The following is a 16518-nucleotide window of genomic DNA, read 5'->3' on the forward strand; positions in this document are numbered from 1 at the left end:
CGGGTGCGGTCAAAAAAACTCAAATAGTAGATAATTATACTATTTTATTGAGCCAACGTTTCGCCCCACGTTGCAGGGCTTCGTCAGGGCTAAAAAAGATACAAACACTGTAGTTACAAAAAGGAAAAAGAAAAAACATAAGTGTAAAATAACAGGGGTATAAAATGTACAAAAGTAAGATATAATAAGAAAAATTAAAGGTTGTAAATAGTAAATGAAAAGTGTAATAGTACTACAACTACTTAATACAAACAATTACTTTGACCATATTCCATTCATATATTTTTTTACTATATTTAAAGGAAGCAAAAGATAGAATGAGACAGTTTCAATTAGGGAACAGGAACTAAACCCATAAAATATTCAGTGTTGGCTTTTGCGGATGACCTGGTTTTGCAGGCTTCCAACGACCGAGACCTCCAATACAACATAAGTATTCTGCAAGAGGAGATGGCCTCGATAAACATAAAAATTAATCCGGAAAAGACCAAATGTATGAGGATAGGAAATATAACCCGGAGAATAATGAGGGTGATCAGAGCGAGCGAAGAAAGACTAGAGCAGATCCAGAATTTGTAATATCTAGGTGCTCATCTCAACGAAAGAGGCTAAATTGATGGGGAAGTTTCTCAAAGAATCAATGCAGCTGGAAGAATACTTAGTTTACTTCGAAGGGGTTTCTTGGGAAAAAGGCAGGTGACGAGAAAAACTAAAATAATGATCTACAATCATCGAACAATCGAAGTTCCTCTCTATTCTTTCCTACTCTTCGGAATCGTTGACCCTTACCTCGAAACACAAGAGCTGGATCCAATCCATGGACATGCGGCACCTTCGTAAGGTGGAAGGAAGGATACGACAAGATATAGTACGGAACAGTACCGTTCGGACTAACCTCGGAGTCAAACCGGCTGAGAGCATCCTAGAGGGGGCATAAGCTAAAATCGTTCGGACCAGGAAAGAACTGCCAGAAAGACATATGAGACTCGCGTGGAGGAAAGAAGGCAAAGAGGAAGACCACGCATTTCCCGGGAGGAGAGTTTTAAGGAGGTGTTCAGAAGGCGGGATATGGACTGAAATAGGAGAAGGGAGATGGTCCAAGAGCGAGATATCTGGTCCAGACTCAAATTGTAACTCCACACTACGCAAGCGGTAAAATGGCTATGGTCATATTTAAATTGTTTATATATGTTTTATTCTTTTGACTATAATTATGTTTTATGTTTGATGAAAAAAAAAAGTTATGTTCAGTTAGGAGAGAAAATTTTAAAATTGACATAATACACATATATAAAGTAAGATAAAGAGCTAGAAAAAATAATGGAAATATGTAAGGGAAAAAATAATAAAAAAAAAATGTATAATTTTAGCATATAATTAAAAAATTTATATGATGTGACTACTTGTATTTTGATATAACATATATGCTCTGAATATTTGTATTAATAGATTTTAAAACAAATTGTTCTTTACTAATGTTAAGTATGCTGTTTATGAGGCAATCCAATACAGTTGGGCAGCATTTTTAATAAAAAAATTTTCTCTCTATTAGATGAATAATATGGCTACTAAGAAATATACAAGGTTTGATTCTTCGTTGATAGAGCGCAGTCCAAGTATAATATTTTTTTTCAACACTCAAGTTTTGTAATATACGAACTTATTCTTCCAATATATAATATACAATATACTTGATTGTTTGTCATACGAGGTTTTCATGATAGGAAATCTACATGTGATTTTTCTTTATTAAAATATCCTAAAGATTTTGCACAAAGGGATAGTATTGCAGTGCAACTAAGTATGTTAATTTATCTTATGTCATTAAAGTTATGTAAATAAACAAACCAAGATACAACGCTTTCTCCTTTATAAATTTTAGTCAGTCAGTCATCATTCATCAATCATGTTACTAAATAAATATTATGAAACAGAGAGCATTGTTAAATGGTCCAACTCTCTCTCTTCTGGCTTTAAATTCCTGAAAAAAATGTTTTCGAATAAAAATTTTCACTTGGTTTCTTTTGTCCTCTTTTAGACGAAATAATTATTTTTAAATAATCCATTTTTATTACTATAATAAATATCAATTAGAAAAACAAAGTAAAATAATCTTAAATCTCAGTTCAGTGTATTTATAGAGTATATGTATGTGTATATACCACACCTTTATAATAGTCTATTCTATTAGCCATTTTCATATTCACCTCAGTCATGATATTAAATTATATTTCTCATTAATTCATCGGAAAATAGATAATGCAGATCAAGCCGCTAGGAACGAATGCTATTACCGAAGTGATACACTTCAATTAGACTTTATTATTGGACTGGCGTAAGTACGTTAGGGAAAAATAAAGAATTCTTGGGCCAATGAGTGGAGTAGAACAGGCGAAATGCTGGAGAAGATTATAGGTAGCTCTGAACTATGGAGAAACATGGCCATCGGAAATACTGCAGTAAATAGTGCATATCTTCTAAAAGTACAAGAGCCAAGAGGAGAAAAATGGCAGTTATCTCATCCCAATTTCTAGCCAAAATTGATGAGTCTGCCAAGTATAGGTAGGGGGAATAAAAAATGGCGGTTGTTTCAAAGCGATAAAAAAAATCTATTTTCATTTGGAGCTCTATATCATAAAAAGTAAACAGCACAAGAAAACCTAAGAGAACGTCATTTAATGAATAGTAAATTTCCAAAAATATGAGCCCTAATAGAGTTAATTACGTTAAATAGTTTTCGAGATATAGCTTTTTAAAAAGCAACATTGCATAAAAATGTTGTATTGGACGTACTGAAAGATCAGTAGTTAGTGAATTTATTTTGAAAATTTATATCTCACAAACCATTTGACGTACAGATGTCTATTACCACTCAAATTAAAGCTAGTTTAATTAGCTATAAAGTAGTTTATAATGTTTATTTTCGTAGGAGTGATATTTTAAATAAAATTTGCTAAAATCAATTGATTTATAGTTGTTCGGACAAATTTTCATTTGCCAAATTTATATTCATATGAGAATATCACTAACACTACTACCCCTACGAAGATAAGTGTCATAAACTACTTTATAGTAAGTTAAATTTCCTTTATTTTCAGTGTTTCCTAACATATGAGCGTCTTATGGATCTAGAGATATATTTTTTTCAAAAATCCAACATTTCATACGAACAACTAGAAATTGACATTTTGTAAGTTTATTTTGTCAAATATCATAAAAAATAATACTCCTACGAAGAAAAACATAATTAACTATTTTATAGTAAATTTAACTAGCTTTAATTTGAGCGATGACAGACGCCCGTAAGTCCAATGGTTTCTGAAATAAAGTTTTTCATAAATTAAACTTATTGTCTGAAGAACTATAAATCAATTTATTTTAGTAAATATCATGAAAACTACTAATCCTACGAAGGCAAAGGTAATAAACTTCTTTATAGACCATTAATACCATTAATCTGGCTTTAATTTGATTGCTAATAGAGATCTATACGTCTCATAGTTCCTGAGATAAAGATTTTTCGAAATAAATTAACTAACTATTAATCTTTCCGTAGATTTTTAAGATATTTTGCTTTTTAAAAAGCTATATCTCGAGAACTATTGGCGTAAATATCTCTATTAGGGCTAATATTTCAGCAAATTTACTCTTCTTTAATTGATGTTTTGTTAGATTTTCTTGTGTTGTTGGTAGTTTTTAAGATATAGAGCTCCGAATGAAAAATTAATGTTTTGTTAAGGTTTTGAAACAGCCGCCATTTTTTATTCCCTCTACCTATACTTGGCAGACTTATCAATTGTGACTATTAATTATACATAGTTTTCATTAAAGTAATCAAAAATATATACTATTAGACATTTGTACATCAAATGGTTTTTGAGATATAGGTTTTACATATTATTCATAGTAAATTCACTAATGTTGCTTTTTAAAAAGTCATATCTCCAGAACTATTGAACGTGAATAGCTCTGTAAGAGCTTACATTTTAGCAAATTTACTCTATTTTAAATGATGTTCTCTTGTATTTTCTATTATTGTTGATAGTTGTAAAGATATAGAACTTCGAATACAAAATTAATTATTTTTAACGTATTGAATATAGCCACCAGTTTTTATTCCCCCTACTTATACTTGGCAGACTCATCAGTTTTGACTATTAATTATACCTAGTTTTCATTAAAGTAATAAAAAATTGGGGTGAGATAACTGCCTTTTTTCTCCTCTTGGCCTCTTGTACTGGCTAACGATGATTGGCTAAAGCAGTGTTATATTTCTTCAGTTCTTATAATTATAATTTTTTTTCTGTTGGTAATTCAATATTGCTAAATAAATGAAATATATACAATCTATACAAAGGTTCAATAATTTTTTAATCGATATTTGTTTTTCTTTAAAAAACTCATTTGAAAAAAAAAATACAATTTTAAGATCAACATCCTTCATCCTGCATCTAGTAAACTCACACGCTCTCGTATCCATCTTAATCGAAATTCCCTTTTGGCCAGCTCATCGTCCCGTCATTTATAAGAGGCTGACAATGCAGGCGGAATGGTTGTCATTACCACGAATGGTTAAATGGTTGCCATTTAATGGGCGCTTTCAGGAACGAGCGTTCGTCTCAAAGGCGTCAATAGACAATGCCCTAGACAATGTAGGATCTCTATATTAGGGTCACATTGTGAATCCTTTCTGCTAACTGTCGGAGCATAAACTGTAAGTCGCTCTGCAGCGAATTGTGGAAACATATTATTTGTATAATTACTGTGAGCTAACGTTTCGTCCCACGTTCCAGAGGGTCATCAGGGCTAAAAAAGATACAAACAACTAAAATATTGTTACAAAATAAGAGAATATAACATGAAAAGAAATAGTCTAAGTTACGACTGAAAAATATTTCAAATATGTGAAAATTTATATTGAGCAAAGAAAATTACACAAAATTAAAATAAGGTTTAAAGTGAAAATTATAAATAAACAAGGGAGCGATGTTGTTGCCATGGGGTAAGGCGCGTGGCTACTAACTCCTAAGGCCCGAGTTCGAATCTGGCTTGTCAGAAAATTATTTTTCTGTTACACAGTAGCCGTGAGTCAACTCCTGTGGAGTTCCGGGAATCCTCCTGGGGTTCATCCAGCCTCCTTAATTGAGTAAAAATCTGGCGTTCGAGGGTGATTCTGACCAAATCACCTCCTTATACAAACCGTTGGTCTATTAACTTCCTTACAAAGTACTGAACCCCTCACCCTCCGCAGGTTTTTGCAGTACAGATTTTAAATATTTAATAATAAAAGAATTACAAAAAGTGCCAGAAAATTATACAATACATATTAAAAGGCGGAAAAGAGGTGAAATAAGAATTAAATAAAGGTGAACAAAAAAGGAAAATTATAGATAATTATCAACAAAAAAAAAATTATAAGTACTGAAGAAATATAACGCTGCTTTAGCCAATCATCGTTAGCCAGTACAAGAGCCCAAGAGTAGAAAAAGGGTAATTATCTCACCCCAATTTTTGATTACTTTAATGAAAACTATGTATAATTAATAGTCAAAATTGATGATTCTGCCTAGTATAGGTAGGGGGAATAAAAAATGGCGGCTGTTTCAAAAACTTAAAAAAAAACATTAATTTTTCATTCGGTGCTCTATATCTTAAAAAGTAGGAACAACACTAGAAAATCTAAGATAACATTATTTAAAGAAGAGTAAATTTTCTGAAATATGAGCCCTAAAAGAGCTATTTACGTTCAATAGTTCTCGAGATATGGCTTTTTAAAAAGCAACATTAGTGAATTTACTATGAAAAATCTATATCTCAAAAACCATTTGATGTACAGATGTCTATTATTATATATTTTTGATTACTTTAATGAAAACTATATATAATTAATAGTCACAATTGATGAGTCTGCCAAGTATAGGTAGAAGGAATAAAAATGGCGGCTGTTTCAAAATCTTGTAAAGCTTTACATCTTAAAAACTACCAACAACACAAGAAAATCTAAGAAAACATTATTTAAAGAAGAGTAAATTTGCTGAAATATTAGCCCCAATAGAGCTATTTACGTCCAACAGTTCTTTTTAAAAAGCAACATTTCATAAAAATGTTGTACAGAATGTATTGAAAGATCAGTAGTTAAGGTACATATATGTAATAAAATAAATTGATTTATAGTTGTTCAGACAAATTTTCATGTGCCAAATTTATCTTTATATGCAAATATCTTAAAAACTACTACCTCTACTAAAAATATGTCTTAAACTACTTTATAGTAAGTTATATTTCCTTTATTTTGAGTGCTGGCAGACCATACATATTGTCTTATGGCTCTAGATGTATATTTTTTTCAAAAATCAAATATTTTATCCGAACAACTTGATATTAACGTTTTGTGAATTTTATTTGTCAAATATCATAAAAACTACTACTCATACAAAGATAAACGTTATATACTATTTTATAGTAAATTTAACTTCGTTTAATTTGAGTGCTGACAAACATTTGTACGGTTTATGTTTCTAAAATATAAGTAGTTACTTAATTTATTTTGAGAAATCTATATCTCAGGAACTATGTGACGTACTAGATGTCTATTAGCAGTCAAATTGATGATTATTGTACTATAAAGTAGTTTATGTTGTTTATCTTTGTAGAAGTAGCAGTTTTCATGGTATTTGTTAAAATAAATTGATTTATAGTTGTTCTGGACGTAAAATGGTTTTTGTGATAAAGATTTCTCAAAATTAATTCAATAACTACTTTCAGTACGTTCCATACAACATTTTTATCAAATGTTGCTTTTTAAAAACCAATATGTCAAGAACTGTTGAACATAAATAGCTCTATTATGGCTAACAGTTTAGCAAATTTACTCTATTTAAAATGATGTTCTCTTAGAATTTCTATAGTTATTGGTAGTTTTAAAGATATATAGCTCCAAATGAAAAAATTAATACTCGGCAGACTCATCAATTTGGGTTAGTAATTATACATAGTTTTCATTAAAGTAATCTTGCCAAAACATTGGGATGAAATAACTACCATTTTTCTCCTCTGGGACTCTTGTACTATATGACGTTGTGTATTGTAGGATTCGGGTTTTTACTATAAGATTTTGTACGTTTTGGGTTTTTCAGTGTACAAAAATCCGATGATAAAAACTTTGCTGAGAAATTATAAATCTGGGCGAGCCTGGATTCCTGGAGGATAATTATAGGGAATATACTGGAAGATAGAAAGGACAACGACTACTTCCTACTGGCGACCTTAGGGTGCGGGACTTTCTCTAGGCGGCCTCGGCAGCTCTCGTAGTCCGTATGTCAAGGTAACTCCAGTGCATGGCTGCAACGGGGAACTAGTATTTTAATGAACTTTACGTGATTGATTATCAACTTTACTTGGTCGAGCGAAACGAATTAAAAAGGTGGTTTTTTTTCGATTAACTTTGGCATACAGCTTTATTTTTCGCTGTTATGTATAGCTCTCTAAAAGTGTGAATTTTCCAGCTTCTTGATCTTAAATAGAGCTTATACATTCTATTCACAATTCACACTTTTTCCACCACTATTCATGAAAGGTATTTTTTGACACTATCTGTTTAAAATGTCAACCTGAAAAATGATATAAAACAAACTTTTTATTTATTTTGTTAACACAAGATTGGCCCAGTGGGTCTTATTTTGTATTTAAAAAGATATAATCAATAAAAAAAAGTTTCAAAATTAACTGCGTATCCTTTCATTTAATTTCTTTAATTGAAGAATAATTATTTTGAGATGAAGGAACACTAAAGTCTCACATTATGAACAAAAGTACTAAATTTAATGAGTTCAAAAAAATTTGGTTAAGAATTATTTTCATTATTAATTAATACAACTCTAATAGTTTGGACATTTTCCTTTGCAGAATGATGTCCTACGAGGATCTGAATGACCCCGTCTCCGAGTACATCAGGGACCACAAGATCACAGGACTGATGCCGATGGCGGAGGTCCGGGTGAAACCTTCTGGACTGATCATGCCCAAAGAGTTCATCAAGTATATGGAGAGGATCAGAAACTTCGAAGTGAGGCCAGATGACGTCTGGGTCATCTCCTATCCCAAATGTGGTGAGTAAAAATTTGAGTATTATCTATAACGTCACTTTACAGTGATATTATGACATTGTAAAAGCATTCGACACAGTCAACCAAAACTTATTCATTATTTTTTTTTTAAAACTTAATTGAAATTTACAACTGTATATTACATAATACATTTAGTGAATTATGGTCTTAGTTAAAATGGAATGTTACAGGCGTGTAAAGCAACTACCCACTGGTAGCACTCTACTGACATTTTACATGAGCTGGTCTCGTGGCCATTATCTTTTCAGGCGCCTCGGAGGATTGTGAGGATGTTTCATTCGGAGCTCTATATCTTAAAAACTACCAACAACACTAGAAAATCTAAAAGGGCATTATTCAAAGAAGAGTATTTTTTCTGAAATATTAGCCCTAATAGAGCTATTCACGTCCAATAGTTCTCGAGATATAGCTTTTTAAAAAGCAACATTTTTTGAAAATCTATTAAAAGATTAGTAGTTAGTTAATTTATATTGAGTAATCTTTATCTCCGGAACTATGTGATGTATAGGTCTCTATTAGCAATCAAATTAAAGCTAGTTTAACGTACTATAAAGTAGTTTATGACCTTTACCTTCGTAGGAATAGTAGTTTTCATGATATTTCCTAAAATATCTTGATTTATTGTTGTTCGGAAAATAAGTTCAATTTATGAAAAACAATATTTCAGAAATTTTTTTATAACGTTTATCTTTGTAGGAGTAGTTTTTATGATATTTGTCAAAATAAATTTATAAACTGTTAATTTCTAGTTGTTTGTATAAAATGTTTGTTTAAAAAAATATATATATATCTCTAGATCCATAAGATGCACATATGTTTGCCAACACTCAAAATAAGAGAAATTTAACTTGCTATGAAGTAGTTTATGACGCTTATCTCCAAAGGGGTAGGTGTGTTAGCGATATTCACATATGAATATAAATTTGGCAAATTTGTCCGAACAACTATAAATAAATTCATTTTAGCAAATATCATGAAAACTAATACTCCTAGGAAGATAAATATATTAAACTACTTCATAGCCCATTAAACTAGCTTTAATTTGAGTGCTAATAGACATCTGTACGTCAAATGGTTTTTGAGATATAGATTTTTTTTTAAAAATTCACTAACTACTGATCTTTCTGTACGTTCTGTACACAATTTTTATAAAATTATTGCTTTTTAAAAAGCTATATCTCGAGAACTATTGAACATAAATAGCTCTATTAGGGCTTACATTTTAGAAACTTTACTCTACTTTAAGTGATGTTTTCTTAGATTTTCTGTTGTTTGTGGTAGTTTTTAAGATATAGAGCTCCGAATGAAAAATTAATTATTTTTAACATTTTTAAAAAGCCGCCATTTTTTATTTCCTCTACTTATACTTGGCAGACTCATTAGTTTTGACGAGTACTTATACATAGTTTTCATTAAAGTAATTGGGCAACGTAACTCCCTCAGCAACGGACAGTTCAAGTATTTTTTAATCGTTATATTAATTTAAAATTTGAAAACGCAAGACAAATTATAAACAAAATGTAGGCACCGTATATGAATACATTTGCAAATTTACTCATAACATATTCCAATCTCTCCGTAACTCTTTAAACCCGTTACAAACCAAAATACTGGGTGTTTTTTCTTTCAGTTTATTTTTATACAATATAAAACATATTTAATATGCAATAAGTAGCATAGAAATGAATTTTATAAGGATGAAGTCCGGAGCGATGGAGCATTTATTCTAGGTATTTATTAAATACAAATTTTAATATAAAAAAGAATATAAGATGAAATAAAATGAATTATTTAAGACTAAAATTAACTTCTAATGCCTGTTGAATAGATTCGATACTTAGGACTCCATCTTGACAAGAGACACTTGGAATCCACACACAAGACTGAAACGACAAGAAACTGCTCGTAGATTCCGATTGCTACAACACTCACTTGGCAAACGCTCTAAACTTCCCATTCACTACTAAAAATTAGTATACACTACAATAATCAGATCAATTTGGACATATGGAATTGAGCTCTGGGGCTCCACCAAACCATCAAATTCTTCCCGCATCCAATCGTTACAATCCAAAATCTTACGTAAAATCCTTGATGTTCCTTATTACGTCACAAATAAACTCATTCACAAAGACCTTAACCTCCCATTCGTTGCAGATTTGACCCAAAACAGATATGCGTCTTTTCATTCCAAATTCCTTAACCATCCTAACCCATTAATTCTCAATCTTTCATCCTTAACAATCCCTGATAATCCTCCGAGGCGTCTGAAAAAAAGATGGCCAAGGCACCTTCTAATTTAAATTAATGTTTGAAGTACCACCCAAGATTTTTAAGTGTATATGAAACATACTACATATTTACCTATTGTTTTATTTTGTACAGTTGTAAATTACATTAAATAAATAATTTTAAAAAAAATTAACTTATTCTTCTAGGAATATCAAAACCTGAATTTAAACATAGACGTATCTAAAATTATCATCACCTGTTTCGGTAAATATTTCTGATAATAATGCAATAGACCTGTGCAAGACTGTAACTTATTTTAGTCACGATATTATAAATAACTTTCATAGCTTGTGGTCAATTAGAAAGTTATTTTTTCGTAACTGTTGCGTAAATCCCAGACTAAATACCAGACACTAATAGACACGGTTCAATGGGCCAGACTCGAACCTGAACCACCGAGAGACCTAATTAATAATGAGTCTTAATGAAATATCTGAACGTGGAGCCCTCAGCCAACTGTCACATGTTCCCGCCTTTTATTACTTGTACTAGCAGGGCCCTGTTCATTTCCACCAATCACAACAGCTTTGATGAAGACTTGCATTTCGGGTCAAAACGTCGGCAATCAATAAACAGTTGGAAAATATTTATTTATTACTTCTCTGAAGAAGCCCGTATTATCTCTTTGAATTAATTAATAATTTATTAACAGGCAACGCTTCAGTCAGTGTTTTGGTTTTCATCATGGCTGCAACAAAAATACACAGAATAGATGAAGCTAATGTAAAAGGATAAACAGAAATAATGAAAAATTAATCAAGGATAGTAAATAATTTGAAGTTAAACACCAAGAAAAACTATCATAGATATGGGAAATGAACAGATGAAATATAAAACATATATATATATAATATATGAAGATATAATAACTGACATTGTACGGATTAATACAATGATAAATTAATAGCACTGTGGTAGTATCAAATTGATACAGTACATAAGTCATAGAAGTGGAAAATAAACTGATCCTTTAGGAAAACAAAATTGCTGTTAGGATGACAGGCGACAAATAGTAAAAATAAATATCAAAGTGGGATGAAGTACTGGCGTTGACCTCAGTTAACAAATAAAAGGGAAAACTTTTCTATTGACATAACTGACCTTAAACAAACATCACATTCGATGAAAGAAATTGAAAAAAAAAAACAACTAACGAACCGAAATTTATTGAAACGGTCCCCTTTCACTGACTTTCCTCTTAAAAATTATTACAAACCATTTTTTTTTTTTTTTTTACATCTTTATTGATATTTACAATTTTACTTAATACATCCATTAAACTTGATATAAGATCATAATGGTATGATACATGAGGCATGTGGAGAAACTACCCATTGGTAGCACTATAAAAGTTTTTACATAACAAGGTCTCGTGGCCATCCTCTTTTCTGGTGCCTCGTAGGATCAGGAATAGAAGAGGAAGTAAGGTTAGACATTACTGGGTATATAGGAAGTTAATAATGGAAGAAGTAATGTCTGGTTCGGGCTAGATGGATTACATATGGAAAATATAGGTCTTCATAATGTAAGGAGAATTGATGATTTTACGAAAGATTTTGGATTGTAAGAACTGGATACGAGAGGAATTCGAAATATTAGTGAAGCTCCATAAATCAAGTCCCTATGTCCAGAGCCCTGCTTCATAATGCAAGGTATAAGTATTTGTTCATAGTACAAGTGTAGAACTTAGTGTGTTAATAATACTAATACTCATTTTTTCATGATAGGGATGACTATTAGTGATATTACAGGAATTAAAAAATACTAAAGTACAAGTTACTACTGTACAAGTAAGTGTAATTGAATTAAGATAAATCTACAAGACTAATAGTATTAGTTTGTACTTTATTATGAAACAAGGCCCAGATAGACCTGTCATGAAGATGAGTCTTTTGTAATGGATTGGAAGTTAAGATCGTTTGTCTAGTGAGTGATGCAATAGGAATCGACGTACAGTCTCCTGTCTTTCCTGTCTTGTGTGAGGATACCAGGTTAGTCGTTTGTCCAGATGTAGTCCGAGGTAGCGGTACAGTGGTAAGAGCAAGTGGAGCCCCAAAGCTCAACTCCGTATGTCCAGATGGGCCTTATTATTGTCATGTAGATCAGTCTTTTGTAATGAGTTGGAAGTTTAGACCGTTTTTCTAGTAAGTTTCTTGTCTTTTCAGTCTTGTGTGAGGATTCCATGTTAGTCGTTTGTCAAGGTGTAGTCCAAGATAGCGAATCTGTTCTACAGGGTTAAGAGCCACACTATTAAATGAAACTGTAGGGCAGTCGGCAGGTTTAAAAGTAAGAGTTAAGATGATTTGATGAGATTTGTTGGTTTTTTTATCCTTCTATTTCAGTACCATTCTTCGAGGTTTGTGAAAAGGGAGGTTTATTATCTGTGAACACACATTATAATAATAAATCCCAACAAATCCCATTAAATCACCTTTACTCTTCGTCGTAAACCTTCCGACTGCCCTACAGTATACTTTAATAATGTGGCTCTTACCCCTGTAGAACAGATTAGTTATCTTGGACAACACCTTGACAAACGACTAACCTGGAATCCTCACACATGACTGAAAAGGCAGGAAACTTACTAGACAAACGGTCTAAACTTCCAACTCATTACAAAAGAATGATATACATGACAATAATCTGGACATACGGAGTTGAGCTTTGAGGCTCCACTAAACTTTCGAATTCCTCTCATATTTAATCCTTACAATCCAAAATACTTCGTAAAATCCTCAATGCTCCTTACATTATAAAGACCTTAATTTTCCATATCTAACCCATCAAGTCCGAACCAGATACCGTTCCTTCCATAATAAACTCCCTAACCACCCAAACCCGCTAGTTTCTAACCTTGCTTCCTCTTCCATTCCTGGCAATCCTCCGAGGTGTCTGAAAAGAAGATGGCCTCGTGACCTTATATTGTAAAATGTTTTTAGAGTTCTACTACTGGATAGTTTCTCTATATGCTGTATATCATTATGATCTTACTTCACATTTGCTTGTTGTATTTTTTATACAGTTGTAAATGTCAATAAATAAATAACATTGTTAGAGACCTTGATGTAACTATCGAATCAAGTGATCATTGACAATCTTGAATGTCCAATTCAAAGCCGTGTTATTTCTTAATATGATTTGGTACTTTCGTTAATGACTACCTACGCAAATGACCGATCAAAGTCAAATGTGTGAATACATAATATATTTTACTAATCAAATAAATTAATAATAAATCAAGATATTTTAATTTATCTGATTTTGACGAGTGATAAAGATACCATCATTAAAACAAACATATTTTAAGCTTTAACTATATGTAAACACAATTAATGCTGTTTAAACAAGCTGGAACGAGCAGATTGTTTCCACCCGATGAAGAAGGGTGGAGTTTAAATTAAATTGTAATTACACAATCAAATTTCAATTGTAATGACAATGAAATTTTATATCATTAGCTCTTTGAAGCGTACCGTTTTTGTATTTATAATAATGAATATGACCATAATGGCAAAGACTGTTTGTTCGTTACCGACGAACATATTATGCATATATAACACGGAAACATACAATAGCATCGAATAAATTATACAGAACAAAAAGTGACAGAGAAAGATTAGCGAGTTTCTTTTAGTGAATTACTTTACATTCCGGATGTTTCTATTTTTTTTTTTTAATTATAAAACAATATCTAATTAGATACATCATTATCAATGCATTAATGAGGAAACTAATATATGAGTATCAAAAATTAATATTTTTTCCAAAAAGAACTTAAATAATTATACAGACAAAAAAAAATCAAATAAAATGTCTCACAGGATGGCAGGGTCGATAATTAGAACAAAAGTTTAAAATACATTTATTTCCGTTTATTAATTCAGAGAATTTTTATATATCCAATATATAAAAAAAACAGTTATTTCACCCTAATTTTTTATTATTTTAATTAAAAAGTATGTGTAATTACTATTCAAAACTGAGACTGCCAAGTATAGGAAGGGGGAATAAAAAATGACGCCTGTTCCAGAACGATAAAAAAAAAAAAAATTTCATTCGGAGCTCTATATCTTCAAAATTACAAACAATACTAGAAACCTAAGAAGACATAATTTAAAGAAGAGTAAATTTGCTGAAATATTAGCTCTAATTGAGCTATTCATATTCTAATGTTCTCGAGATATAGCTTTTTAATAAGCGACATTTCATAAAAATGTACTGAAATATCAGTAGTTAGTTAATTTATTTTGAGAAATTTATATCTCAGTAACCATTCGACGTACAAATATCTATTAGCACTCAAAGCAAGTTCAACGTATTATAAAGTAGTTTAAAACCTTTTTCTTTGTAGGAATAGTAATTTTCTTGATATTGGCTAAAATAAATTGATTTATAGTTCTTCGGACAATAAGATTGTGTTTTGAAAAACTTTATTTCAAAAAACATAAAACGTACAGATGTCTGTCAGCACTCAAATTAAAGCAAGTTAAATTTACTATAAAATAGTATATAACGTTTATCTTCGTATGAGTAGTAGTTTTTATAATATTTGACACATAAAATTCACAAAACGTTAATATCAAGTTGTTCGGATAAAATATTTGATTTTTGAAAAAAATATATGTCTAGAATCATAAGACATAAATATGTCTGCCAGCACTCAAAATAAAGGATATTTAACTTACTATAAAGTAGTTTAAGACTTATTTTTTGTAGGGGTAGTAGTTTTTAAGATAAATTATACATAAAGATAAATTTAGCACATGATAATTTGTCTGAACAACTATAAATCAATTTATTTTATTTCATATCTGTACCTTAACTACTGATATTTCAATACATTCTGTACAACATTTTTATGAAATGTTGCTTTTTAAAAAGCTATATCTCGAGGACTATTTTATATAAGTAACTGTATTAGGGCTCATATTTTAGCAAATTTACTATTCTTTAAATGACGTTCTCTTATGTTTTCTATTGTTGTTGGTAGTTTTTAAGATATAGTGCTCCGAATGAAAAATTAGTGTTTTTTTAAGGTTATGATACAGCCGCCATTTTTTATTCCCTCTACCTATACTTGGCAGACTCATCAGTTTAGACTAGTAATTATATACAGTTTTCATTAAAGTAATCAAAAACTGCCTTTTTTCCCCTTTTGGGCTCTGATGTGACATCATCTATACTTGTTTGTATTTTTTCAGAAATAGTGGTTTAATTAATTTTTTTTTAAGTAATATTATTTTTAATTTTGGTTTTGTTGATATATTTGATTTACATTATATAAATTTAAAAAAATATACGGACTCCAGTCTCAGGATCACAAGCTGAACTTTATTGATAGATAACATTCAGAAAATCAAATTTATGTTTAATATAATAGTATTATAGTAATAAGATACAATTCTGGAATTCGGAAATGTAAAATCCAATGTTTGAATTGCATATTTTATGGAGAATTCAATATTTTAAGATTTGTGCAAGGAGGTGATATAGTTAAAATCACACCCAACCACCAGACTTTTCCCAATTAAGAGTGGTTAGTTTATAAGGCTGGGTGGCCCTTAGGGATCTTGAGCCAACAGGTTTGGCTCACGGCTACATTAACGGAATAGATAACTATCTGAATGAAGGTCCTTGGAGTTAGCAGCAGAGTGCCTTGCCAATGAGCTACACCACTCCCCCGTAAAAGGAAATAAAAACATTTGTTTTTCAAATGTTGACAAATTTTTAAGTTTGTAATTAAAGCAGTTTAATTCTATATATTTTTACAAGGCTATGATAAATATTCCTTTCAACATGCCCGGGAGCCCAGATGAAGTAGACTGATTTATCTATTTGGTTTAGCGTTATTAAGTATTCATTATTAAGTTGGTATTACGGGAAATGAGATGGCCGACAAAGCTGCTAGAGAAGCGCTAGTCCTCCCAGGTAGACCTGCAGCAATCTTAACTGCAAAGGAACTTGCTCGCCCTTTAAAGGAATCTATTAATAAAAGATGGCAGGCAATGTGGGATGAAAGTCCACCCAGTAAGTTGAAACCTACAAAGAAAGATGTGAAGTCCTGGATTACATCAACCCGAAGTAGACGCCGTGAAGAAGT

General features: G+C 31.1%; 1 protein-coding gene across 1 annotated transcript in view; it reads left to right on the forward strand.

Annotated features, from left to right (window-relative positions):
- LOC106679295 (luciferin sulfotransferase) overlaps positions 1-16518 on the forward strand; it is an 82589-nt gene that overhangs the window by 32568 nt on the left and 33503 nt on the right. Inside the window, exon 2 of the mRNA XM_014418368.2 lies at positions 7906-8108. Within this exon, the coding sequence (XP_014273854.1) occupies positions 7907-8108 (202 nt within the window). The 5' untranslated portion in view covers position 7906. The remainder of the gene's footprint in view (positions 1-7905; positions 8109-16518) is intronic.

Source organism: Halyomorpha halys, unplaced genomic scaffold (genome assembly GCF_000696795.3).
Source record: "Halyomorpha halys isolate HHAL.00 unplaced genomic scaffold, Hhal_1.1 Scaffold193.1, whole genome shotgun sequence".
Classification (NCBI taxonomy): domain Eukaryota; kingdom Metazoa; phylum Arthropoda; class Insecta; order Hemiptera; family Pentatomidae; genus Halyomorpha; species Halyomorpha halys.